The 27,883-nt window shown below is 39.3% G+C and overlaps 1 protein-coding gene and 1 long non-coding RNA gene across 2 annotated transcripts in view; one reads left to right on the top strand and one right to left on the bottom strand.

The window, feature by feature from the left end:
• COLEC10 (collectin subfamily member 10) overlaps window positions 1–27,883 on the top strand; it is a 38,379-nt gene that overhangs the window by 5,136 nt on the left and 5,360 nt on the right. Inside the window, exons 2-5 of the mRNA XM_047728394.1 lie at window positions 14,873–14,944; window positions 16,461–16,532; window positions 26,059–26,112; window positions 27,676–27,771. Coding sequence (XP_047584350.1) covers window positions 14,873–14,944; window positions 16,461–16,532; window positions 26,059–26,112; window positions 27,676–27,771 — 294 coding nt within the window. The remainder of the gene's footprint in view (window positions 1–14,872; window positions 14,945–16,460; window positions 16,533–26,058; window positions 26,113–27,675; window positions 27,772–27,883) is intronic.
• Window positions 8,108–27,883, bottom strand: part of LOC125099041 (uncharacterized) — a 53,869-nt gene continuing 34,093 nt past the window's right edge. Inside the window, exons 2-4 of the long non-coding RNA XR_007127012.1 lie at window positions 16,586–16,702; window positions 9,872–9,909; window positions 8,108–8,486 (exon numbers count right to left, since the gene is read on the bottom strand). This is a non-coding gene — a long non-coding RNA (uncharacterized LOC125099041). The remainder of the gene's footprint in view (window positions 8,487–9,871; window positions 9,910–16,585; window positions 16,703–27,883) is intronic.

Below are 27,883 nucleotides of genomic sequence, written 5' to 3'. Positions count from 1 at the left end.
TGATCTTGTTCTGCCTCGTTTGAGATGCACAAAAATCTAGAAAAGGGTTTTGACATTCAGAACCAAAGTTCTGCCCCACTTCAGGCCACATGCTGAGTGACCAAAGAAGCCCTTATGTCCAACAGGAGCTTGGAGATGGAGTGATGCCACAAGGGTAACAATATGCTGCAGACCAAAGTGTAAGTCCCCAAAGAGAGAGAGGGACTTGGATATATTACAAAGGAAGGTCTTTAGAATGGATTTATCTTAGCACGCGAAGAGCAAAGCTAGAGCTTGCCACTGGTGATCTTGGGCAAAGACACTACTGGCCCATAGACACAAACCAAATACACTGAAATAATGCTCACAGGGAGTGTAAAAAGTGTACAAAGTGTACTAAAGTGTACAAAGGATATGACCTTCTTTCCTACCTTAGAGGAACCCGAAGGGAGGTTATATCATGTTGGTATTATTTTAAGGTGGCTCAGCCATGCTAATATGGAATTTTTTCTGGCTCCCTCTTCCTGTTTTTCTAACATTGTAGCTTTGCACAGATGAGGGTATGCAAAATTAAAATGCTTAGCATTCGCTGATGCCAGGGTATTCCTGCACCTGCCTATAAGGCTTTACCATTGAGAAATGAGTCTCCCCAAATGCATCATTTTACTGCCTGTTCTCCTGTCTTCCTTCCTGTGTAACTTTTTGTAATTAGAAATATGGGTGAGTGTGGGAGATTAGGGCGCAGTACTCTGTCATGTCAAAATGTATCACTAATGCAACAAAGTTATTGACTTAATTTTCTTGTCAGTGGGGACATACTCTTGGAACAGGGTGTCCAGTGGAGGAGAAATTAAGTGTTATTCTACCTCCCTTTAGGTAAATAGAATCAATCTTTTAGTAAGGTGGAGCACAGAATGGTTTCCCTATCCTGGCTCTAATGGCTTCATTGTAAATGGAAACTTACTGCACTTTGTTACCCTAATTTTCATTATACCTAGGGTTTTCTTTATTTGGTTTTCACAGCTATTCTATAGAAATTTTAAGACTGTATCAGGTCTGACTGGCCGAATGACAGTTTAAACCAGAAGAGCCAATGGAAGTCTGAGTAGGAGAATGAAGCAATTTAGTTTCTTTCTTTCTTTCTTTCTGCTCAGGTAGACAAATCTCTTGGTGGGGCTAAAGATAGGCTGAAGGACTGAAAGGATGTGAGAAGCTCCTGGTGGGACATGAACAAAAAATGAGAGATGAATTAGGGCTGTTGGGATAGGGAGAAAGAGGGGGGACGAAAGAGAGATTTCAGAAGCAAAACTGGCAGATGATAATGAGTTCTAAACAGTCTGAGCTGCCTCTGGACATCCATATGGAAAAGTCCAGTAAGCAGGTGAAAATAGATATCGTAAATATTTTTAAGGCGTTTCTTCTCTACAAAAACAAATCACACTATTTGTCTTGACTCATGGTTTTTGTGACTTATCTCATTTAGCAGAATCATCAGGGAGGACGTTGCCGTTCTCACAGTTGGGTGGGATGTCCATGGATTGGGATGTTGGGATCTAACCGCATAGTTATTACTTATAATGCTATTCTTTTTATTTCTATTAGTTTCTGCCCCACTTTGTGCTGAAAGGAATTTTAGACAGAATATTGTATGCTACATCTACAGAGTGCTGTAAACGTTTCAAAGCCAGGGGCACAAATCTCTGGAAGCAAAAATACACATCAACCAGGGAGTTGCAAATCTACACAGCCAAGATATGAGCTAAAGAGGCATTGGCTGCCCTTGGCTGCTTCTTTGCAGCCCTCCAATTTCTAGCTGCTAGAATTTCTGGGTGGCCTAGTGGATGATACTGCCATAATATACATTTTTCGAGTGCTCACTGCATTCCAGGCATCGTTTGACACTTCATAGACATTATCACATTTACTCTTCTCAATAACACGATGAGGGAGATATTTCACTATTCTGGTTTACTAACAAGAACACTTAGACTTATAGAATTTCAGCAGGCTGCCAGTGAGCCAGTGGTGGGACCAGGACTTGGTCCCATCACCCAGACCTTCCACTCTTAACTACCGCATTGTGCTGCGGCAGCACACCACTTCGTCCTGGATGGATGGGATTCCTCCTTGCATTTGTTTCTACTGACTTGGCTGTGGATGCATTTTAATAATGAATGAGACGTGCAGGAGGGAGAAAACCTGCCCAACAAACTTTAATATTGTATTTTTCATTAAGTACAATGTCAGTTATTTTCTTTTTTTCTCCCTGTTACTCAGACATGCAAAGACGACAAAGACTTGCTGGTTCCAACGAGTAATTTTTCTTAAACCAAATAAACCTGGAAACTAGAGGAGGTGCTTTATAATTCAAGTAGGAAACACTGCAGGATCCTTGAAATCCTCACTTTTCTTTGCTAGGTTATACAGGAACTAGCTGAAGGGGGAATAAAGTTTATGGGTCTCTGAGATTGATGGGGCATAACAAAGGGACTAGTTGACATCACGGTCATGTACACCAACAGCCTGGGCTGGATCATAGGAAGCAGTAAACATAGCTGTTATTAATATTGTCGTTGATATTGTTGTTAGATAAATTAATCACTATATATGCCCTTACGTATTATATTTCCTTACATTATGTAGCATATCAATACAGAAAAAAGATTTCTGCTCTATTTCCTTATTTGATACATTATCTTATCATCTGAGGAGGGAGCATAGAGATGAATAAAAGCCAAATCTCCTTATCAGGGAGAAGAAAAAAGATCATTGAAAATCATGAGATTTTCAAAATCTCATCTTGTTAGATGCCAACAACACACATGACAATTTCCCATTCATAATACTTATAACATTTATAGGACCAACCTTTTAGGCTTAGATCATGTCTAGTCAGAGCCAGGGCTGTATGCCTAGGACTCAACACAGGACTTAGTAGCTAATAGAGATTCAATAAATATTTGTTCAAGGAATGAATGAGTAAGTGAGCAAATTGTGAAATTTTGAGTAGCTTTTGAGAACAAGGTATAAAATATCTACCCTCAAAACAAGCAACTTGCACTCTAATTAAGTAATTGACATTAATACAAAAAGTTAAATAACAGTGCATTTTAAAATAATACTCTAAGGCAACAATTAGAGAGTAGTAACAAGGAACCAGATGGTGAATTACCAAGGAAATAATTCTATCAATAAATTTAGGGAATTTAGGATTTGAGACAAGACTAATGGGTTAAATTTACAAAAGGAGAGAATATCCACAGTTTCCTTACATTATTATTTATTTTTCAAACTGTGAGAGTATTTCATGCTTGTTGAAATACATAGCATGTGTGTTACGCTAAGTGAAATAAGTCATTCAGAGAAAGACAAATGCCATATGATTTTATTCATATGTGGAATTTAAGAAACAAACAGATGGAACATAGGGGAAGGGAAGGAAAAATAAACCAAGACGAAAATAGAGAGGGAGGCAAACCATAAGAGATGCTGAACTCCAGGAAACAAACTGAGGGTTGCCGGAGGGGAGGTGGGTGGGGGGATGGGGTAACTGAGTAGTGGGCATTAAGGAGGGCACCTGATGTAATGAGTACTGTGTTGTATGCAACTGATAGATCACTAAATTCTACCCCGAAACTAATAATACAGTATATGTTAACTAAATTGAATTTAAATAAATAATTAAAAAATCCATATAACATGTATAAATATGTACAGAATAAAGACGTATAAAGAAAAAACTAACAATCTCACTTTTCAGTGTGACTCTTCCCTTTCCCAACCCACTTCTCCCATGTAACCCTCATGAATAACTTGGTATTAACACATTTCTCTGTATTTTTTCTGTTTATTTATGCTTTTTTCTGAATAGGATCATATGCATATGACTCTCCAAGAGACATTTTTTATATACTAAAACATGGAGATCACACCTTCCTCAGAGGTCTTTCTGGAACTCATTATATTTGGCAACTGCATGATATTTCTTCTGGGATTTCCATCAGTTTCAGGATGATACACTTCCAGATTGTTTATGGTTTTTTTTTTTTGCCACTACAAACATTCTCATACATATGAATACACACACAGGTAGATACATTACTTCTTACAGATATTCTCATAAAATAGGTTTGCTATGGTAAAATGGAAGGTGTGGGTTCTTTAATCCCTATTGACAGACTAGTTTCCAGAAATGCTATAGTAGTTCATGTTGCCAGAAGCAATGACTGAGTGCTCTCTGCATCTATGGCATCTTTGAATGCTATTAGTTTTTTTAGATAACTACTAAATCTAATGGCTACATAGGATAATAGACATTTCCATATGTACTTTTCTGACTAATAGTGAGTATGGACAATATTCATCTATCATTTATTATTCATATTTTTAGATCATCTTTTTATTTCCCTTATTGTCTTTTTGCAAAAGCTTTTCACATGTTAAGAATATTAATCATCTTCTATGTCTTAGTGCTTGATTTTTCCCCTGTCTTATATTTGTTTATAAATTCGATATAGTTATGTGACTTCTTTTACCCATATAGAAACTTTTAATTTCTCTGTGGTCATCTATGTCTTTCTTCTCTTTTATGACTTCTGCTTTTTTCCTCGGGAGAGTTGAACTTCAAACAGAGAGAAAAGCCTTTCAATGGGGGCATGAATTGAAAGACCTTTTAATGAAAAATGAATAAACAAGTTGAACAGGCATAGAAGGTTATGCAAGTCAATGTCAGAAAATAACACCAGAAAGTTGCAGTGATGTCAGCCTCTGAAAATCCAAATGCTAGACTAGCCAGTTTGGACTTGGCCTATAAACACAGAAGAACTGCTGAAATGTTTTGTCATGAAAATGTGATTTTATAAAGAACCATCTGCAAGACAGCTTGAAAAAGTGAAGCTCAGATCTAAGGAAACCAGTATTTCAATAACTATTCACTTAACAGACACTGTTCTAGGTACTTGGAGTCACCAGTGAATAAAACTCCATGAAGACCATTTAGGGGCCACCTGCAATGAAGGGGGTTAGAGTATGAGGACAGGGGGAGGTAGAATAATGGCTGCAGGGATGAGAGGAAAAAGAAAGGATGGATGTGAGAAAAAGTAAGAATCAGGGTGGGAATTTGGAAGGAGGAATAGTCAAAACCGATCTGGGGTCTGAGCCTGGGAGATGAGACCATGGCGGTGACACTGGGAGACATGAGCAAGTGTCTCAGTAATATATTGGGAGACACGGGCAAGGAAGAAACAAAAGCATGGGGTGGTGGGCAGAGCAGAGTCAGGCTGGCTGCCCTCCTAGGTTAAGAGCCTTCACACCTCTCTTGGCCGGCTCAGGTCCATTCATTAATCAGCCATTTGTGAGAATAACATTTTAATCAATGACTAATTTATTTCACTGTAGTAAGTTCACATTTATCAAACTTCACTTTAAGGGTGTTATTCCTTTTCTTTTGAAAACCTTCATTGAGGAAGTACCTGTTGCATCTGAGTGGCTGTGCCAAGTGCTGGGGATACAAAGGGAATAGTGTCTCCTCCCTGACCTGTCCCACTATCTGATGGGGGTCAGGGGGGATGGAGGAGCTGGAGTGGATGCTATGAAGTACAAGGGCAGTTCCCTTCAGGGAATGAGACTAATCCTGATGGTTGACAGGGAGATGGCAGCAGGACAGTCTGCGCTGAGCAGACTCGTGGGGAGAGGAGGGCAAAAGTGAGCCAAACCCATAGAGATGAATGGTTTGGACAGAAGATACAAATCCACACGAACTTGTATGGGTGAGAACGTTTTAGGACCAGCCTACTCTCATCCAATGACAGATTTGTATTTCAGCTTATTTTCTTTTTCACTTACCTGAAGATATAAACTTATTCTGGTGGAGCCCAATGCAAGGGATCCCATTTACTTCTTCCTGAGAAAGACTAGGGAAGCATTTCAGGTGTGCGCAGGTAGGGGCAGGTGTTTCCTCCCTTATGCTCCCCCAACAGCTGCTCTCCCAGCACTTACGACAGTAGTCCTTATGCTTCCGTGCCCATCCTCTCTTGAGGTTTCCATCTCCCCAGAGGAAGGCTCTTATTTTCTTGATCTGTGTCTACTAATTGTACTAGTAAGGAAACGTGTTTGCAGGTGAAAGAAACCAAATACAAACTAAGCCTAAACTGGTTAGTCAAACAAGAGAACAGAGGAGAGAAGGGGACTGTGTAGTCTCCGTAACAAGGAGGGAGTCAAACTGCGCTACATCCGGTCTGGGGTCAGGGGCTCAGGACTCAGTCTTCATACCTTGGTTCTGCTTTCCTCCATAATGACTTCATTTTAGAGAAGCTTCTCCCTTCCTGGTGGTAGATAGATTCTGACACTTCAATAATCGTCTGTCCTCTCTGCTACCCCTGCAGAAAGAGCAAGCCACCATTTTCGAAAGTTCTAACTGCTTGAGTTATGGGAGAGGCTTAGCTACAAATGGAGACTCCCTGGCTCTTACCCGTCATGTGCCCACTGCTGAGCCAATCACTGTGGGTTAAGTTCAAACCACATGGACTAAGAATAAACAAGTGTGGTTTCCTATGGAGATGTGTGGGCCTGTTACCAGAGGCACAGGAAGGTGAAACCTGTAGGTTCCCATTCTACACTTAATATTTAGTGGATGGATAAGGGCCCACTCATTGCACAGGTATCCTCTGCGAGCTCTGCCATCAATAATATCATTTAATCTTCAAGCAACCCCATAAGAAAAGGGTAACTACCTCAGTTTTCTAGTTTAGGAAGCTGAAGCAGAGAGAGTACTTATTTAGTATAATATTAAAGAGCTGTTAAGTGGAGATATGGGATTTGAGCCCAGGTCTCTGTGACGATGAATGAGTTTGCTGGAGCTGCCATAACAAAATACCACACACTGGGTGGCTTCAACAACAGGAAGTCATTGTCTTGCAGTTCTGGAACCTGGAAGTCCAAGGTCAAGGAGTCAACAGATTTGGTCTCTTTTCGCTAAGCCCTCTCTCCTTGGCTTGCACATGGCTGCCTTCTCACTGTGTCCTCACATGGCCTTTTTAGGGATTCGTGCATTCATCCCTTGCATCCTTTCGTGTGTCCAAATTTCCTCCTCTCCTAAGGACACCAGTCAAATTGGATTAGGATTGTCCCAACAGCCAGAATTTAACTTAACTCCTCTGTAAAGGCCTTCTGTCTAAGTTACATGATGAAGACCTGGGAGTAGGGCCTCAACATGTGAGTGAGGAAACAATCCAGCCCATGACAGACCATCAAACCCCTGTTCTGCCCATCGCACAAAGCTTCCAAAGACCTGTGGTTCCAAAGGCTGAAACCCTTGGCAAACTGCATCTTGGTTGAGAGCAGATTTCTTCCTCAGAAGAGTCTCCCTTGGACAGCTTTTCTCCTTAGAGACAGGCAGTTTCCTAGGGACTGACATGAACTTGGTTCTTCTGTAACCATATCCCTGCTGCAGGACCAAAATAAACATTTTTCAAGTGCTTTAAAATTATTAGAAAAGGTGTTAATTGTTTTATAAGGAGGGTTTCATTTCATGCACTCTCATCATAACAGGGTGAGGAAGTGTTAGGAAAGAGCCTCAGAAAATCTCTTAGAGGACCCCTGCCCTACTGTCATAGAAAGATTTTTTTTTTCTATTCATAGAGCATAATGTTTATTATTCTGTTGTTTGTTCTTGTTGTTGTTAAGTCAGGTTAGCCAAGGTCTGGGTCTCCCTTGACCGCAGATCAGTTGCCTCATGGTAATGAAGATGGAAGTAATATCTACAAATCATTCTTCTTTTAGAAACCACCCTTGCTCATTTTTTATGCTTCCATTAAAAGAAATATGAAGAAAAACCCCTCAGTGTCTCAAAAGAGTAAAGTAGAGCCATGATGAAATGTCACCACGGGCCTGTAGTCTCTCTGCAGTTTATGACCACTGCTCCCTTAGGGGGTCAGGGAGCCATGCTTGCAGAGGCCTGGTTTTAATTATAGATTGCCTTCTCCTGATGGTGCCTGTTAACCAAGTGGCTGGCACCATTTTAAGGGTATAAGGCCTTTGGAAAACTGGAAATCCCACCTTTGGGGAATGGGCAGCAGGAGTCTGAGTAACGTTAAACATTCCTGGCAACATGTTTGACAAGGAAAAAAGGAATTAAGAAAACTTTTTATTGATTTCTTCCTCTACCAGCAATTTCCACCACAAAGCTATCACAATGAATCAAAGTACCATGTGTCTCAGAGTAAGCAAACAGTCCTCCATTTGGGAGACAAAACAGGCAGGTACTCTAATTCTTTCCATTTACAGATAAAACAGAAATTTTGAAAGGTTAATACCACACCCAAGTTCACAAAGCTGGAAAGGAATATAATGAGGGATTGAATTCAGGATCTGTAAGATTGAAGCCCATGGATTTCACCGATATATCACCCCCTGCTTCACAGGAACTATAGTCTTCGGTGAATGACCAGAGGACCTGTATCTTCTTCCAGCCACTGTGGTCTTGGCAGTTTCTTGATTTATTAGTAGTCCTTCCAAAAGAAAAAATGGAATTTTTGTCATGATTTGTTTTCATCGAACCAAGTTTACTCCTCTGAATGTCTGTTCCTCTTTCTAAGTGCTCATCTCTTTTTTATACTTTATATACAGCGCAGTAGTTTGGGCTCAAGATGATCAAGGTCACAGAACTCTATAAAGGTGACTTTAGCAAATCCCTGCAGCCAAGTTGAACTGAAGATTGACATAATGATATTATGTGTACATAGGAGAATGTTCTCACTGTTTTGAGATTTGCTGAAGTATTTAAGGAAGCTGTGCCATGATGTCTGTAATTTACTTTTTAAAAAAATCAGTAAAAATACATAGATGAAGCAAAAGCAACATGTTAATTGCCAAGTCTCAGTAATAGGTATATATTAATTTCTATTTATCTTTAATTGTGTGAAAATTTACTTAGTATACAGAGTCAAGTACAAAAGTAAGTGATGATTGTAGGATAAGGATTGAGGTAGTGAATAGAAAGGAAGGTTTAGAAGAGATGTCATTTCTGATGATGATGATGATGATGATAATCATTCTTATACCTCCCTTCTGTTCTCAGTATAAGAAGAACAGATAACTTCGCCAAGCACCAGGCACTGTGCAGAACACTTTTCATGCATCATCCCCATTAGGCCACAATAATCCTATGAAGTAATGATTATTTTTTTTCCATTTAATGGTTGAAATGGAGACTCAGAAAAATGACATAACTTGCTCCAGAGCCCTCTTTACCAAAGGAAGGCTCTCCTTTTGCCTTAGGGAGAGCTCTGGGGGAATGACTGAGTTGAAGGAATTCAGGATATGTAGGGAGGTAGGGATAGGCACAGAGGGACTGATAAAGTAAGTGAATGGAGAGAAAGCCAACATAGTAGGTCCTGAGGAAGGCTGACTATTTCAGTGAAAGGACTAGGTGGTGATCAAGGAAGTCAAAGCACTGGGAGATGGTCCATTTTACCACCATACTGATATACCTGGTATGTATGAGATGTCCAGGGAATAACTGATATGACTAGAGAGCTTTCCAGGAGTGAGAATACAATTGGCAAGAAGGGGTAGCTAGAGATGGGTAGGATATATTTTAGGGAAGAGTCCTGGCCCCATAAACAAAGCACTCCATACCACTTACTTCACTCAGTTCTAAGGCTGATCAGGAAAAAAATTGCTAACAACTTTCCCCTAGTCCATAAAATTATTTTGGCAGTGGGAAAAGTACAGATTCTGGCGCATTTTCTTTAGCATTTCCAAAACCAATTCACTAATTTTTAATAATTGCTTCCTTTGAGCAGGGGGTACTGACCTAGGTTAAGCTATTTCATTTCAAAGTAGGATTTAATTTTAAAAGACTTTTTGCTTGTTGGGGGGGGAACCCCTTTACCTGAGAAAAATTGGTCAACTGTGTGCTCTGCTGGAATTCTGCTGGAGAGATTATCCCAGCAAGCAGGTGGCCGGGGGGTGGGGAGGGAACAAATCATTTTTGTAAAATTGAAATTAGTTCATTTCAATGGATAGCTTTTCATTCAATTTTTAAAATGTAAGTAGCTATTTTTAAAAAGAAAAAAAGAAAGGCTAAATTGCATGACGAATCCAATGAAATATTGCCAAGAGGATGAAAGCAGACAACTGTGAGCCATGTGGGGGATCCTTTCCATAGCTTGCTTTTATACCTCTCTTCTGTTCTCATTAAAGCAAGTCCCAAAGATCAAATGATCCCAGGGATCCTGGGATCAAGCTGAAGGCAAGGGTACAAGTTGTTTACTTCATCTCTGCCAGCAGCCTGCTCACCAAGAGGCTAGGAAGCAAGCACAGAGACCAGAAGAATAATCCCATTTTCACCCTCCCAGGTCTCCATCAGGAGCCACCAGGGAGCAGTAGATGACTAAGTCACTCATCTAGCTGCTTTCACTTAGATACTGGCTTGAAAATGAATGGGAAAGCTCATAGGAAGGGGTGGGGGGCAGAGGAGAAATCATGATGGCACCAGTAGTTCACATTTGTGTGGTTTCATGATTCACAAAGTGCTTCCCATACATGCCTGCATTTGATCTTGCCCTTTAGTGAGCAGACCGTGCATCTTTGGTCCCATCCTACAGAAGAGCAATCCCAAACCCAGAAATGAATTTGTTCCCTATCATGGAGTTTGTTCAGAGCATGGGCTTTGAAGGCAAATGCCCTGGTTTGAATCCTGGCTTTGTTACTTGCAAGCTAGGTGACCCTGAGTAGTTACTTCACCTTTCTTTGACCCACTTCCTCATCTGTAAAGCAGAGCTAAGAATAGTATGCATCTCAAAGGCTGTTGTAGAGACCAGATGATTGGATGCTTATCAAGGACTAGAAACTCCTTTGGCACTTGGTATTTTGTAAACACTACCATTGCATTTGTAAAATGTTTTATGGCTCACAAGATATATCCCCTTCAACTGTACTTATTAAGCATTAGAGACAAACACTGTGTCAGATGATGGGGATGCTAGAATAAAGCACTCATGACCCCAGCCATCCTGCAAGTCACAGATTATTATAAGGCACAGCACAGAAAAATGGGCTCACTCAGTCTAAAGTTCATTATTTTCAACAATGGAGGTAATTAAACGGAGAATTTAGGCCACCCTAAAAGTGTTAGAGATGGCTCCTTAAAGGAAAATACTTTTCTAATTTTGCCATTCCTAAAAACCCTCTGAAGAAGATGGTATTTTGTTCATTCTACGAATGAGTAAATCGAAACTTGGAAAAGGTCGAGGACTTCCCAAGTTCCCTCGGCTAGTCAATGGCAAAGCCAGGTCTCAGTGACACCAAACTACTTCAAGGATACATTCCCTGTGAATTAAGTCATTGAGATACTAGGCTTTTTTTTTTTTTTTTCCTGCCCCAACATTTTTCTTTTTCTTTTTCTTTTTTTTATAAGATTTTATATATTTATTTGACAGAGAGAGATGAGAGAGAGAGTGCAAGCTGGGGGAAACAGCAAAGGGAGAGGGAGAAGCAGGCTCCCCACTGAGCAGGGAGACTGATGTGGAGCTCAATCCCAGGACCTGGAATCATGACCTGAGCCCAAGGCAGATGCCCAACGACTGAGCCACCATCATTTTTCTTTTTAAAAAAGAAACAAAGACAGTCATTTTTTCTGGATCTCCCCTTCCCCCCCCCGAAAAATTTGGCACAATGTCAAATATCTAAACTTCAAAATCTGCGAAGGGTCACAGAGTCCTAGACTGGAAGGGACAATTGTTTATTGGTAGGGATCTGTAGGCACAGAGATAATACATGTTGATTCCTAGTTCTTTTTTGTTTTTTTTTTAAGATTTTATTTATTTATCTGACAGACAGAGATCACAAGCAGGCAGAGAGGCAGGCAGAGAGAGAGAAGGAAGCAGGCTCCCTGCTGAGCAGAGAGCCCGATGCGGGGCTCGATCCCAGGACCCTGAGATCATGACCTGAGCTGAAGTCAGCGGCTTAACCCACTGAGTCACCCAGGCGCCCCTGATTCCTAGTTCTACCACCCACAAGCTCTATGATAATAGGCAAACAATTAATCTCATTGAGTCTGTTTTTCCACTCATAAAATGGCACAATAATAGTTTCCACCTTCTAGAATTAACAGCGTTGGAACACATTATAATTACTTCACAAACTTTTGCTACTAACTTTATCTAAAGAAATGCCATTTAATCCATCTACTTCACCCCTCTGGTCTGATCACACAAGTCATCTGTGTGTTCTTCTTTGAAAGCCTTCTCCAGAAGGAGACTTTAGAGCCCCACATGTGAAGTGTTTTAATGCTTGACCAATCTCATGACTGGAAATAGAACTCTTCCATACTTGGCTAATGCTTTCATTTAGATATTAACACTCTGCTCTCAGAAAAAAAAGAGAATGGCTGATTATGTTTCTTTTCTGGATGAATGAATGACATCTCCACTTTCCCTCACCCAAACTGTCTCATCCAAGGTACTTCACTTTGCCTTTAGAAGTCTTCTTTCTACTTCTTTCCACTGGTGATGGACGGACTCCTTCCTGTCTTGAGACTGTGTGTGAATATGCAGATAGCTGGTCATAATGTTGTGTGTGTGTTGTGCTCTTTAGTTTCAAAGCACATTCACATACTTACTTTGTTGATCCTAAAACAACTGAGAGAGGTAGGGAGGGCAGGTATGAAGTCCACATTAAGGATGAGGAAAAGTAGAGAATAGCAAGAGCTACCATGGCACAATTATGTTCCATATCTTTAATGTATTTTATCTTATTAAACTTCTTACAAGGGCCCTCCTTTTGTAGGTGTTATTAGTTCAATTTGCAGGAGGGAAAAATGAGACTCAGAAAAGGGTGTCACATACCCAACTTTCCCCAGATAACGAGTGGTCAAGCTGAGAAAGGCCATATCTGTCCTACTTCAAAGCCAATAAGCTCGATCACTGACTTTTGAAGGTTTGCTCGGTCCATCAGTGACTGACATAATGTGAAAATCCAGGGCTCCTGATTTACAGTCCAGGATATTTCTCTTTCCTTTTTTTTCTTTTGTAGGATTTATTTATTTTAGCGAGAGCATTTAAGTAGGGGGGAGCAAGTGAGGGGTCAGGGGGAGAGAGAGAGAGAGAGAGAGAGAGAGAGAGAGAATCCTAAGCAGACTCCCCAGTGAGCACAGAGCCCGACTCGGGGCTTAATCCTATGACCCTGAGATCTTGACCTGAGCCGAAATCAAGAGTTGGATGCTTAACGGACTGAGTCACCTAGGTGCCCCCAGGACACTTTCATTAAGGTGCTCATTCAGTTCTTGACTGGGCAGGTGCTAGGGCTAGACCCATCTATGACCAAGACAGTCACTGCTCACACAGAACTGCTTTGCATCCCCATTCTTAGCTGTCTTCTATTCTTAGCTTCCTGGTTTATGCCTACAATTTGGGGGTTCTCAAGCATGCAGTCAGAGAGTAGTAATTTACAAAGGATAAATTATCATTTATATATTTTTATGTATTTAGATAATTATATAAAAATATATATTTATATTCTTTATATATGTATCACACATCAATATACATGTTTATACATGTTCATGTTTCTAGAACTGGCCAAATTCTCCAGCAAAAATAAAGATTTGTCATACCAGATTTTTATATATATATATATTATATATATATATATTTATATATGTGTGTATGTGCATACACACATATAATGTATATGAATATACATGTATACACACAATAGAATATTACTCAGCCATAAAAAAAGAATGAGATCTTACCATTTGCAAAAACATGGATGGACCTAGAGTATATTATGTTAAATAAAATAAGCCAGACAAAGACAAATACCATATAATTTTGCTTGTATGTAGAGTCTAAAAAACAAAATAAATGAACAAATAAACAAAAAGTAGAAACAGATGCATAAATACAGAGAACTTGCTGGTGGTTGCCAGAGGGGAGGGAAATAGGGAGATGGGCAAAATGGGTGAAGGGGTTTAAGAGGTACAGACTTAAAGTTATGAAATGAATAAATCATAGAGATGAAAGACATAGCATAGGGAATATAGTCCATGCTATTTTAATAGCATTGTATGATGTCAGATGGTGGTTTTACAATCAATAGACTTGTCAGATCAGTATGTCATACACCTGAAACTAATGTAATATTGTCAACTACACTTCAGTTAAAAAAAAGATTTGCTAAACCAAATAAAGTTCTCAGGAAATCGCCAGCAAAGATATGTCTTTAAACATAAAGTTAGTAGGTTTGAAAATTGGGAATTTCTTGCAGAAAATTTGAAACTGTCCCCCACCCCCACCTCATACACTAAGGGCAAGGGGAGACAAGGGAAGAGGCAGACCAATCCAGATTGGTGGGTGGTAGTGTTAATAAGCAAGGGAAGTTACAGATGAGGCTTATCTTCAGTGGTGGTAGGACAAGGTCTGCACACTTGCCTGCCAGAGTCTCAAAAGTTCATATAGAGCTTATCAGTATTCGGTCACATATACCAGCCAGATGTCTCAACAACACTTCACTCTCTCAAGGCTGCATCATTGAAATGGCTCCTACTATGGGAATGGTGGACAGCTCGTATGTTTCAAGAGAAGGGATGCGGTGAAGAGCTTTTGATCAATTGCCCAGGTCTAGTTCACAGGTCAATGGGCAGTCACATCATCTCAATGACCTCCCCCAACAATGTGGAGAAAAGTGAATGACAAAAGATACTGGGAGTGTCCTCTCTTTCCCTGAGTGTCCAGTCCATGGGAGCCTGTATACACATAGTCACATCGGAGTTATAAGGCAAGCGCTGGGCTGAGGAATGGATTCCAACCATGTTCACTACCATATCCTGGGGAGGATGTGCTGTGTTATTATTTAAGCTGCTCCACTCTTTCATTTTCCATTTCAAAAGGAGATGATGGTGAAAAGGGAGATCCAGGAGAGGAGGGGAAACATGGCAAAGTGGGACGCATGGGGCCAAAAGGTAAGTGCAATGACATGAATTTGATGTTCTAGTATTAAAATTACTTTCCTCTCCTGGCCTTGCCCTGGAAATTAGCAGCTTTCGTAACACTCTCTGCTCCAAAGGTGAATGAAATCTATTTCAGACATGAATTTACTTGCCACCAAAGAGCTCCTATGACATTGTCCCCAAGACTCAATTCATTTCTTAAGCTGCCTCCTTAGGGTGGGCAGGAGTGGGACACTCCAGGAACTCTAGGCAGTAGCAGTCTCCAGAGACATCTAAGAGATGGTGAGTTTTAGAAACACGTTGGGTTGATAGCTGTCTCTTCTCAGAAGCCACTGCTAAGCAACTCATTTTGGCTCGCCTAGAGTGTAAGGAGAACAATAAGGAGGGACAGAAAGAAGTTGTCTGGTCCCTTGACTTATTCACCTAGTTCCAAAATCTGTCAGCAAATGGCGGGGCGTGGGAAGAGCAGAGCAAAGATGGGAATGACACAAAGGCTGTTGTGATGTTTAAGTGTGTGTCTTCCAAGCACTGGACATATTTCCTGCCAACTACTACAAGGTGGTAGCCCTAGACCACTGATTTCAAAATCTTTAGTATGTTATAGAGAAAAAAAAAAAGACTCACAGGTCTTTGTGACCTCAATCTGAAAACTGCTGATTTAAACTCTTCTTATTCAATAAAATGTACAATATTCTATAATTTTATACAATCAGTTACAAAATTATTATCACAGAGATACAGCTTTATAACCAGTAAATGTTTTTTAGGTCATCATAGAAAAAAACAAAATCGATAACTGTTTTGGAGGAACTCAGTGATCCCCGATTATATATATATTTTATAAAAACTTGGTGGGACAATATCTGATGTTCCTTTGATCACTAGGTTTTATGACATGTTCCCTTCCCTTTTTAAAAATGGCTAAGATAGTCAAATTTTAGGGAGGAAACGGGCTCCCAGAATGAAACCAAAATAGATCTATAGAGGAACAGAATTAGAAAAAAATGCAAGAATTCTTCCACTCAGCCCTTTATTTGACCTTTCGATTAAACATTCTCTGCTATGGACCTTTTAGAAATACTGTGTTGGTAAGCATTTCAATATCACTAGATCCAGGATTTTCATACTTATCCACATTTAGTTTTAATACATACACTATAATGTGATTAAAGTAGATAAGGAAGCCTAGGATATATGTCACATGCCACAGATAGAAGAATGCACTTTTTGGTATTTCCTTCAAGTGCATATCATGCATTAGCCACATCTTCAAAGGGAATATAAACCTTAGGATATAAAGATGACATGCTTTGGGGTGCCTGGGTGGCTCAGTGGGTTAAGCCTCTGCCTTTGGCTCAGGTCATGATCCTAGGGTCCTGGAATCGAGCCCCGCATCGGGTTCTCTGCTCGGTGGGGAGTCTGCTTCCCTTCCTTTCTCTCTGCCTGCCTCTCTGCCTACTTGTGATCTCTGTCTGTCAAATAAATCAATAAGATCTTTAAAAAAAAAATGACATGCTTTGCTTTTCAGGAATTAAGGGGGAGCTGGGTGATGCAGGAGACCAGGGCAACATTGGCAAGACTGGGCCCATTGGTAAGAAGGGTAAGCTGCATTTTCTTTTTCTCCAGTGGCAATTTGAAGCAAATCACACATACCTTGATATATTCTGAAAGGTTCTGTATCATGAAAATGATCCTTTTTCTTTCTTGTAACATAGGAGTTCTTCTCTTTCTTTGTGTCTTAGCTGTTCCTTTCATACATAAACAATGTGTCTAAAAAAATAAATAAAGGGGCTCCTGGGTGGCTCAGTGGGTTAAGCCTCTGCCTTCGGCTCGGGTCATGATCTCAGGGTCCTGAGATGGAGCCCCGCATCGGGCTCTGTGCTCAGCGGGGAGCCTGCTTCCTCCTCTCTCTGCCTGCCTCTCTGCCTACTTGTGATCTCTCTCTCTCTGTCAAATAAATAAATAAAATCTTTAAAAAATAAATAAATAAATAAATAAAGACCTTGGGCAAGATTAAACAGAAATTCAGGTACAGAATCAAACGTAAAGTTTTGGTACTTTCTGTATTGAACTATGTCCTAGAATCTGCTGGTTGTAATCCTTGATATAACTAAAATGGGTATCATGACCATGAAGTGTGTTCAGTAGTAGAAAACAATTATTAAAACTTAAGGTAGCAAGTCAATTATCATATGGTTTCACTTATTTGTGGAGCATAAGAAATAACATGGAGGACATGGGAAGATGGAGAGGAGAAGGGAGTTGGGGGAAATTGGAGGGAGAGACGAACGATGAGAGACTGTGGACTCTGAGAAACAATCTGAGGGTTTCGAAGGGGTGGGGGGGTGGGAGGTTGGGTAAGCTTGGTGGTGGGTATTATGGAGGGCATGTATTGCATGGAGGACTGGATGTGGTGCATAAACAATGAATTCTGGTATACCGAAAAGAAATTAAAAAATTAAAAAAATTTTAAAAAACCTCAAATTAGCAAAGGACAGTGGAAATTTCCTTCCACCTCCCTCTCTCTCTCTCTATCCTTCCTTCCTCTTTCTTTCTTTCTTTCTTTCTCCTTTCCCCCTTCTCCTTCCTTCCTTTTTTCCTTTTAAAGATTTTACTTATTTGAGAGAGAGAGAAAGAGAGAGCAGGAAGGAGGGGCAGAGGGAGAGAAAGAGTCTTAAGCAGATACCCCGCTGAGCACGGAGCCCAACCTGGGGCTCGATCTTATGACCCTGAGACCATGACCTGAGTTGAAATCTAGAGCCATACACTCCACTGACTGAGCCGCTCCAGCATCCCAGTGTAATTGTCTTCTTTAACTGAGTGAAATAATAATGATTCTGCATCTGGGATTTAGTAACAGATTAGAAACTCTAAGTATATGTATTCATACTCTTGTATTCTGTCCTGTCCCAATCCTACATAAAATGACTGCTTTCCTGTTATAAAACAGAGGTGGCCTCCTCTTTACTATCCAAGCACTCCTTCATCTCATCTTCCCATGAGCCCTCACAATGATAGCAGGTTCCAGCGGCCCCTGATGGTCAGCAGTCCATACTGGTGTTTCTCCACTTAGTTTAGAGGTACAAAACCAAATGAGAATCACAATTTTATCACAAGGAACTCATAGACTACTTATGAAGCTAGGATACGGGACTTTCTCAGAAAGAATTAGAATACAGAGTAACTATATAACGACTATAGGAACCATGTGGGAGAGTAAGCCTGGATTGATAAGAAGACCTCAGCGAGGTTTTGAAGAACAGTGACATGTTTATGGAAATGGGAGGAAAGGCCTTTGAGGGGTGGCAAAAGATACTTGTGCAAACGTACAGAACTGAGGAAACTCAGTGCCACAGGTGACAGAATTCTGCAGCCTTGATGGGTACCCTGAAGCCTTCCTTCCACATATGCCTGAGCAACTACTTGATCAGTTGTGGCCTCCCCGTCACGTATGGTGTGTTCTTGGGCAGGCGAATTGGTGCAGGGTAAGCTGACGCTGTGGTTCCTCTCCTCGTCCCGTAGCTTAATATCTCCTCTCCCCCTGTCCTTTTCCAACTCATACCTTTGAGAATTTTCCTTCTGCCTGCATTTGAGGGCAGAGACAGAGTGTAGTAGCGCTGTAAAGAATTTGCTATACCTATTACTGATTCAATGGCTGGCACTGTATGTTCACTTGTGATTGAAATTCTCACAGCTAGGGATGAGCTAGATGGACTCCTCATAATGATGACTCTTTCTGTAATATGGATTTTGGGTGGTTTTACCATGAAGCTAATGAAGCTTTGGCTTCAGAGCCTGGCACTTACTTGGGTCCTTCCTAAGACCCTAACTGGAGCCTTATCAATGCACATGGCCATATGTCTTGGCAGAGTTTGTAAAGTAAAGCATTTAATCCTCAACAGGTTAAAATAATATCTCTCAACATTAGAAAGAAAGAAAGAAAGAAAGAAAAGAAACTATTTCCTCCTTAATCAGCCTTTTTAGACATTTTTTTCTAATTGCCCCCCCTATGAAATTTTAATACCACCCATGGACTATAAATCTATTGTGCATTGTGTGTATATTTTTGCTTTATGTATAAAAGAGCATGAGATTTTCCACCCCTTAGAACCGACTTTAATATCCTTGAGGTGATATCATCCTCATTGAGAACACACAGCTTAACATTACTGTCTCCTTCTGCTCCAGCTTCCCTACGTCAGACTTCTCTTTGTATCACCTGGTTATGGAAGTGGACACAAATATTTTGGGAGATCACCAGGAGGAACTTGAGTGGGGAAAACATTTAGTTTGGACTTCATGGGACAGGCTTACATCGTTTGCAGTTACTTCCGTGTATAGTCACTGCTAATAATTTCAGTCTAGGACTAGCTTCCAAGAATACTCTTACCACTTACTGTGCAGATCTATCCAGAGTCATGGTGAAAAGTGCAGGGGCAGAGATCAGATCGTCACAGGAATGTGTCTTGGGGGCATCCAGCACAGAAATGTGTGAGTTGTGGAAAAGAAACAATGTTTGAAATGTATAGGGTCAGAGCTAGCTAAATCCAACAGCTCATATATGGAAAGACCTTAGAGAGGTATTCTCAAATTTGACAATATTCTTAATTTACATAAATCATCAATGCTAAGGTGTAAAGGTGAAAGAAATTTCTTACACAATTAATAAAACAAAATTCAGATTTCTGTGCATAAGCTATGAGAAATTCACTTGCATTAATCCTTCTGCTATGAATGACTACCTGAGTCCAAAAAAAAAAAAAAAAAAAAGGCAAGACAAAACAAAAAAACAGATACAAATTTGAAGGCACAGGGGAGCTACCAAATTGAATAGGACTTTAGGGGCCTGATCTGGAGGAGAGGAGAACCACACCAGGTGAGCTATGCATTCTGTACTATTATTCCTTTCAAGTCATTCACCAATTTATAAGCAAGGCAGCGGTATGAGACTGAGAAGCTCAAACAGAAAGTTGCTCAAACTGAACTGATATTCAAGGCCTTCTAAAGAAGAATGACCTGGGAAAATGCCACTCTTTTTCACTTCAAAAATAAACATTTTCAGTTAGGACTCCAGAAATTCTGAAAAGCATTTAATTAAACATACACCCTTTCATGTTTCAAAACATATTAGCAAGCTAGACATAGAGGGTACCATGTTTAATATAAAAGGGAATATCAACAACAACAGGAACTATTAAATATCATATTCAATGATGAAATCTTGACCACTTCTCTCCTGAGGTTGGGAATGAGATGAGCACAGCTCTCATCACCAGTTTTCACCAACATCATAGCAGAAGTTCTAAGTTGCAAGAACAGGAGGTAAGAATCACAATAAGTGGAAACAAAGAAATAAAAGGATCATTATTTACAGATGATGTGAGTGCATATCCAGAAAATACAAATGAATCTACAGATTGACTATTTGTATTCAGATTTTTACAGTCCAGCCATACTAAGATCAATGTTTCTATATATCAGAACAATCATAAATGAAATAAAAAAGATGCCATCTATTACAGCATCAAAATTATTAAGTTTCTAGGAATAAAGCTAATAAAGTGTCTAAGCCTTCTACAACAAACATGACGTAATGATAATGAGAGAATTTAAAGAATGTTTAAGAAAATGAAGGTAAAACTACATTCATAGATTGAAAGGCTCATTATGGTTAAGATGATCAATATGTTTAAAACAACACCCCAATTTATGTGTAGATCAATGTTGTCTCAATCAACATCACAGAAATAGCTCTCTTAGAATTTAATAAGCCAATTCGAAACATATGTGGAAATGAAAGGAACCAAGAATACCCAAAGACAACCATAAAAAAAGAAAAACAAACCTGGAAGGATGGATTGAAACATTTGTTTTAAAGCTACCATCATTAAGATAGTGTTAATTTATGCAGATATAGATAAATACACCAACGAAAGGGAATGGAACATGCGGGAAGACTCTTAAATTTGGTTTATGCAAAGTTGATGTTACTTTGCAAAGGGAATTGATGTACTTATCAATAACTAGTGCTAGGTCAATTGTATATTCATGAATGCAGCCAAACATATGCAGCCCATAAGTACGAAAAAAGAATTATAGAGGCACAAATTTATTAATTTAAATGTTACGATTCTTAGTGAATTTTGTAATGTGGTGTCTACTTCTAAAATTTAGTGATTTATTTTTATTTCTTGTCTTATAAGCATTCATTTTTATACCACTTTTCGATTTGTAATTTGAATAATCTTTCTTAGAGAGGGCTCTTCAAATTGGGTAAGTTCAGATAAAATGCATCACGGATCTGCCCCTGGCTGTATCAGCTTCCTATAACAACTGGTTAAGGGATGGGGAGATGTAGCCAGAAAGTGGGATGCTGGACTTTTAAGACTTCTGAGAAGTAGCCGTATTCCATGTGGTTGAGATCCCAAGTATTGCCCTGGAGGTGAGCAGATGTGGAGGGGGAGAAGGAGTCATTCTTGTGAACACATCCAGAATTCAAGTTCTTTTTTCAGTGAGTTATTCTAGATGGTACACTTGCTGAGATTTAGATGTGTCAGATACCAATGAGGCTCCACCTAAGAGAGTTGGGAGTTCATGATGTTGAATGAAGTTCTTAAAACTTTCATAGAATAAGACGAGGTGTCTTGGGAGGGTGGTAGATAACAGAGACAGGAAAAGTAGCGTTCAGTATGATTTTCTGAGCCTTACAGTGGATGAACTTCCACAAATGTTGAAAAAGTAACAGTCTGGAAATGATAGGGTTAACAAACCATGTCTTCTTCAAGCCAATTCCTTATTTGCACACCACTATCATTTTTACTCATTGTCATGGCTTATTAGCTTGTCTTTTCCCCCCTACAGACTGTGAACTTCTGGAGGAAGAAATGAATGAAAGATTTATTGGATCTATTTGCTTAAATAAATATGAGTCCTATGTGGGGATCCTACTTTTTAATCATTTTATTCTAATGCCTAATATACAGTGGAAACTTTCTAAATGTTTATTGCATTAAGAACGAAAAAGTGAATGATAAAATACATTATTTTATATGCTGTAGCTCTATTTCTACCCTTTATTTCTATAAGTACTACTGTCCCTTAACACCAATTTCCTCCATTCACTAAGATTTCTTTCTCCTCCAGAGATATGTCATCAAAATTTATGAACATGTCCTGGAATTTCAAAAAAAAAATTGAGGGTTAGTGCTCTGGCTCACCTGGATTAATTTCATTTTTAATCTGTACTTTGAAATTTATTGTCCTCTTTTTGTCAGTAGCCCTTCTAAATTTTTCACTGACTCAGATTAATCTCAGCTTTCTGGGCTGACCTTAATGTTGTCACTTGCATGGACAAGGTAGCTTTCTGGATGTCAATATTCCATTTTAGGAATAAGAGAGAATGATGTAGTAGGGGCAAATTCAATCTCAGAGCAAAATAAATGTTTTTACTTAAGGTCAATAATCCTTTTGTAGTGGAAGCATTATGATTTTTTGTTTGTTTAAATACAACCTCTAATACTTTAGCCTTAAGACAGTTATTACTGACATGTTCCCACTCCTGGGCCAAAATAAGTTTTCATGTATGGCTTTAAACCAGAATTCATTTTTGGGAAATAGGCACTATCAGCTCACCCTCCTCCATGAACCAGCTAAGTATGGGGCGTGCTTTCTGGCTAAGTGTGTGGCAGAAGTGAACATTGGTTAACCATTCTTTATGACTCAAGCACAGAGTGAATACCAAGAGAAGATGACATGATCTAATTTATCCTCCTTGACAATATTCTGATTCTAAGTACCATTATTTCTACTGAAAAAATGAAGAAATAGAGGTTTAAAGAAGTTGTGTAACCCGTCCACATTTAGCTAGTAAGTGGCAGAAAGAGGACTCAAGCCATAGTTTTTCGGGCTGCCATGGTTGTTCCCTCTACCACAGTGCTTTGACTTTACCATCTGTTAAAAAAAGGAATGAAATTCATGTGAAAATACTGGAAAGTAGGGTGCCTGGGTGGCTCAGTGGGTTAAGCCTCTGCCTTCGGCTCAGGTCACCATCTCAGGGTCTTGGGATCGAGTCCCTCATCGGGCTCTCTGCTCAGCAGGGAGCCTGCTTCCTCCTCTCTCTTTGCCTGCCTCTCTGCCTACTTGTGATCTCTGTCTGTCAAATAAATTAATAAAATATTTAAAAAAATACTGAGAAGTAGTCACAGTGCTTACACCCTGTCAGACAAAAAAGCCCATTTATCAATTCAAAAATCTGTTCTCCACACTATTAGGATCCAGCTGAAGCCTCTTGCTTCAGTGAACGTCTTCTCTACTCCGACGCACGGCCATTTTTGCCAAATAACTGGCAGGCACTTCTTTTATTTACTTCACTCTGTGGTAGGTAAGAGTGATAGTGTCCCATTTCCTTGGTCTCTGATGTGTGCTTTATTTTCCTGAAAACCCCCATTATTTTTATAAAACAAATACTCCCATTAGGCTTCTTTGATGTCCACTATTGTATTTAGCCCAGAACTAAGATCGTAGCAGGACTAGAATCAACTTTCAGCCCACATTGAACTGAAAAGGATCCACATTTAAAGAACACACACTATTTTCAAAAGATAAAATATTAAACTGTATCATAAAATATTAAACTATATTCAAACATATGTATGTTTGAATATAGTTTAATATATATCATATATTATATATTATAGATATAGAATATATATTATAGATCATATATATATATGATCTTTAAGTCCATATTGTTTCTGGTAGTGACAAGGACTTGGCGTTCCTCTCAAGTACTGATAAGATTTTTTTGAATACTTTGCTTTCATTCATTAAATCATTGGTTCACTCATTTGGGAAACACCATGAACTGGGGAGCCAGAAATGGTTGGGTTTCAATACCAGCACTGCCATTGAATTGCTAGATGTCCTTGAACATAGAAGTTACATTGCCTCTATGATCCTCCATTCTTTCCATTGCAGAATAAAGATAACAATAATACCTAACTTAGAGGATTTAATTTGATAATATCTATAAATAATATGATAATATCTATGAAGTACCTGGAAATGTACTTATGAAATGTATACCCTTTCTTCCATTAATATATTCTCAAAATCTATTTTTATCTTTAACAAATTACATGTAAGAGAAATTGAGAAATTTGCAGGACACAACTTAGGTGTGAGTAGATCAATCTTCCTCATCAGGATGCATGGCATATTTCCATGCTTTTTTCCACCTTGTGCATTGTCTCCTACCTTGCTCGCATCTTCATCTGCTGAAGTTTTTTAGAACTGAGCTCCAGTGCTCTCCTCCCAGGAAAGCCTTCCTTCATCCTTCCAGTAGAAGCACTATGTCATCTACCTTCCTCCCAGAGTCTATTATCTCTGTCATGGATTATCTCTATCTATTATCTACTGTCATGGATTTCACCTTTGTCTTATTTAAGTGCCAGTTCTGAGGCTTCCTCCCACATGTTTAAATTGCATTCTGGATTTCAAGGACCTCTCCTGTTTGGGGAGCTCATGAATATCCACCATCACTGTAAAGAGAAGTGTCTTTACGGTCAAATTGACTTGGGTCAGTTTGGAAAGGCTTAGCAAATTCTTGGTGCCCTGGCAAGCAGGCTTTCCTGGAAGATCAACAGTCAATATGTGTAGGACTCTTAATGAAAAGCACTCAGCAGACAGTAATGAAAAGAATGGGTAATGAGCAGGCAACATGGGCTACCTTACGGGTTTCAGAGTGGCTCCTGTTTTTTTTCCCTTTTGCTGGTGAAGGATGGAGGTAGGCAGAACCTCAATCCTGACACTGTTTCCCCTCAAATTGCCCCCTCATATTGCATGTAACTAATTTCCTGGTTTCACCAAACTCCTACAGAGGTAACCAAGCCCCCATCTTCTTCTAGCCTGGATGACCTTCATCTTATATTCTTTCCTCCCAAATTCTTTCTTTTTCTTTTTCCAGCTCACCATTGAAGCATAAACTCTATTTTACTTCCATCAGGGTCTTCTCTTTTGATTCTCAAGAACTTCAGCCAAACATTTCCTCTTGGAAATCAAAAGCTTTTGCTTTCAATTATTGTGTCTGATGTAGGCTTCAAGGGCTTATTTTGAAGTTGAAAAAAAATCAACATTTTTTTCTCTCTGCTTTAATAATCCTGATTCTCTGAGAATTATTTTGTGGATGCCTCTGACTGAATAAGAAAATGACCACATACAAAGAAGAGCAGAAGGGAAAATTATCAAGGTTGATATTTCAGCATAATATATTTGACACAACTTTATATTACAGATATTTGCATGCATCACATCTTTTCAAAAAGTATAAATCCCTTCAAGTCAGTTTAATCTTGTCTCTTTTTATAGCCTCTCAAAGTACCAAGCCTTTTATCTTGTATAGAGTAAGTAATAAATAGTAAATATTTGAATTAAATTGAAAAGGCACAAAATATGTTTTTGAAAATACAAGGGTAAAGCCGTATGGAAGAACTTGGGGGGACAATAAATACAGACACTGCAACATGCTAATCAATTAATTCAGATATACAAAACAATGGTACTTTGAAAGTTAAAAACATGCAGAGAGTTGTATTAGCCTTTCTCAGAAGGCCATGTTAGTAGGACAGGTGACACAAATTTAAATATTTCTTTGCCCCCTATCTGAATTCTACATTCCATCTAAATAAATTAAGACGTGTTTGACTAATTGTACCTGTGCAGCCAACTCAAAATCAAATTATTTATATAAAACCAAGGAATATTAGTTGGAGATATTGCAAATAAAATTTAAAAACTTGGAAGGGGAGGTGAACCATGAGAGACTATGGACTCTGAAAAACAATCTGAGGGGTTTGAAGCAGCAGGGGGTGGGAGGTTGGGGGAACCAGGTTGTGGGTATTGGAGAGGGCACGGATTGCATGGAGCACTGGGTGTGGTGCAAAAACAATGAATACTGTTATGCTGAAAAAAAATAAAATTATAAAAAAATAATAAATAAAAAAGCAATAATAAAAACATAAAATAAAAAAACTCTTTCTTATGTTTTTAGGTATATAAGCTATTGTCTATCAGAAATGATTCCACCATTTTAGTTAATTGTTCTTTTCACGACTATTGTTTTTATTCAGGTGACAAAGGGGAAAAGGGTTTGCCTGGGATACCAGGAGGAAAAGGCAAAGCAGGTATGACATGTTCATTTTTCTCTTAAATTTCTAGCATCATTCCAAATGTATTCATCTTTAAAAATAAATACATTTTTATGAAAAAACAATAGTCCTCTCAATGCTTAACCTTGTTTTACTTGGGCTAGAGGGAAGAAAAGAAGGGAACTTTCCTCTCTGTCTGCTGGTGACTTTCCAAGCCCTAGGGTAGGGAATGATGGCACATTCCATCCTAGTCATGCTTAGTGGGAGGAAGCAAACCCAGCACATCAGGAAGCAGCCTTCATTGTCCTAGGCAGAGGAAAATCCACCATTGTCTCAACAGGAGGACTACACCAGCATGCCCTACATTCCACTAGCATGGTGGTGCCCACAGCAAACTGGTCCAATCCGGAAAGAACCCATGGATACAGAACATGCCTTCAGTGGTCAGGGAGAGTCTCCCTGAGTCCTGAAAGAGTTTTATTTCCAGTGCTACGTGCAGGGAAAGAAAGTAGATCTCCCCTTCTCTGGGGAAGATCACAGAGGTATACTGAAGACTAATTCTAAGAACTGTTTTAAATTCTGTATATTTAACTGTGAATGTGAATAAATAAAGCCACAGATTTTTTTCCCCCCTTTGGCTAATAAAATTCTTTTTGCTTTTCAACTGCCAAAGAAGAAAGCAAAAGGGACTGATTACATGAAGCAGCCATTAAATAGAAAAAGAGAATCATTTGAATTTCACATCATTTTCCTTACACTTCTTTCTCTGTCACAATATCAGCAGGTAGTTGAAAAGGTAAATGAGCAGAGAGGGAATGAATGGCAGAAATTAAAATCAGCGTTAATCCACAAATGGGATTGAAATTAGAAGTTGAATCTATTCACAAGACTTCAGCTTAGTCCTTGAAACATTCAAGGATCATTCAAGTTGTATTTGAAATGGATAATCAGAATTATCATTTGGTTTCATCATGAAAGTTTTCTTTTGTCTTGGGAGAGTTGTATGAGCCAGTGAGCAATACGGTTAGGAGAAGAGAAGACTGACTAGAGATTTGTTTTAAGAAAGCTGTAGGGCGCCTGGATGGCTCAGTGGGTTAAAGCCTCTGCCTCCGGCTCAGGTCATGATCTCAGGGTCCTGGGATCAAGCCCCACATTGGGCTCTCTGCTCAGCAGGGAGCCTGCTTCCTCCTCTCTGCCTGCCTCTCTGCCTACTTGTGATCTCTCTCTCTCTCTCTGTCAAATAAAGAAAGCTGTAAAGATTTTATTTTGAGATTGGATGGGCGCATTCTGTGTTTGACAAAAAGGCCAACGGTCCAGAGTATGTGTGCAGGGGTTGGCCATATTTATTCTTCTCTTTACAAATCTGTTTTAGAGCTGTGTTTTAACTCATCCAAAATACTTAAGAAGATATTTTATAAATTCTTGAAGACAATGAAATGTGGAAGCCTTGTTTTAAGTAAAAGACTAAAAGTATAGCCATTCACACAAAGATATGGCCAGGCTAGGAAGAGATAGTAAAGTTTGAAAATAGAGCAATTGCCCTTTCCAACAGATCTATATGTGCTCCAACACGAATTCACAGTTTTTGTCATTTAAAAGGCACCGTCTGTGACTGTGGAAGGTACAGGAAAGTTGTTGGACAACTGGATATTAGTGTCGCTCGCCTCAAGACATCTATGAAGTTTGTCAAGAATGGTGAGTATATCCTTTTTGCCTTGTGCCATCTACCAGTTTGCTCTCTTTTGACATTACAATTCCAGTATGTGTAGTGGGAAATACCTAGGGTCAGGCAAAGGCCTACTGAGAT

Source organism: Lutra lutra, chromosome 4 (genome assembly GCF_902655055.1).
Source record: "Lutra lutra chromosome 4, mLutLut1.2, whole genome shotgun sequence".
NCBI lineage: Eukaryota > Metazoa > Chordata > Mammalia > Carnivora > Mustelidae > Lutra > Lutra lutra.
This window is presented reverse-complemented; position numbering and strand designations above follow the sequence as displayed.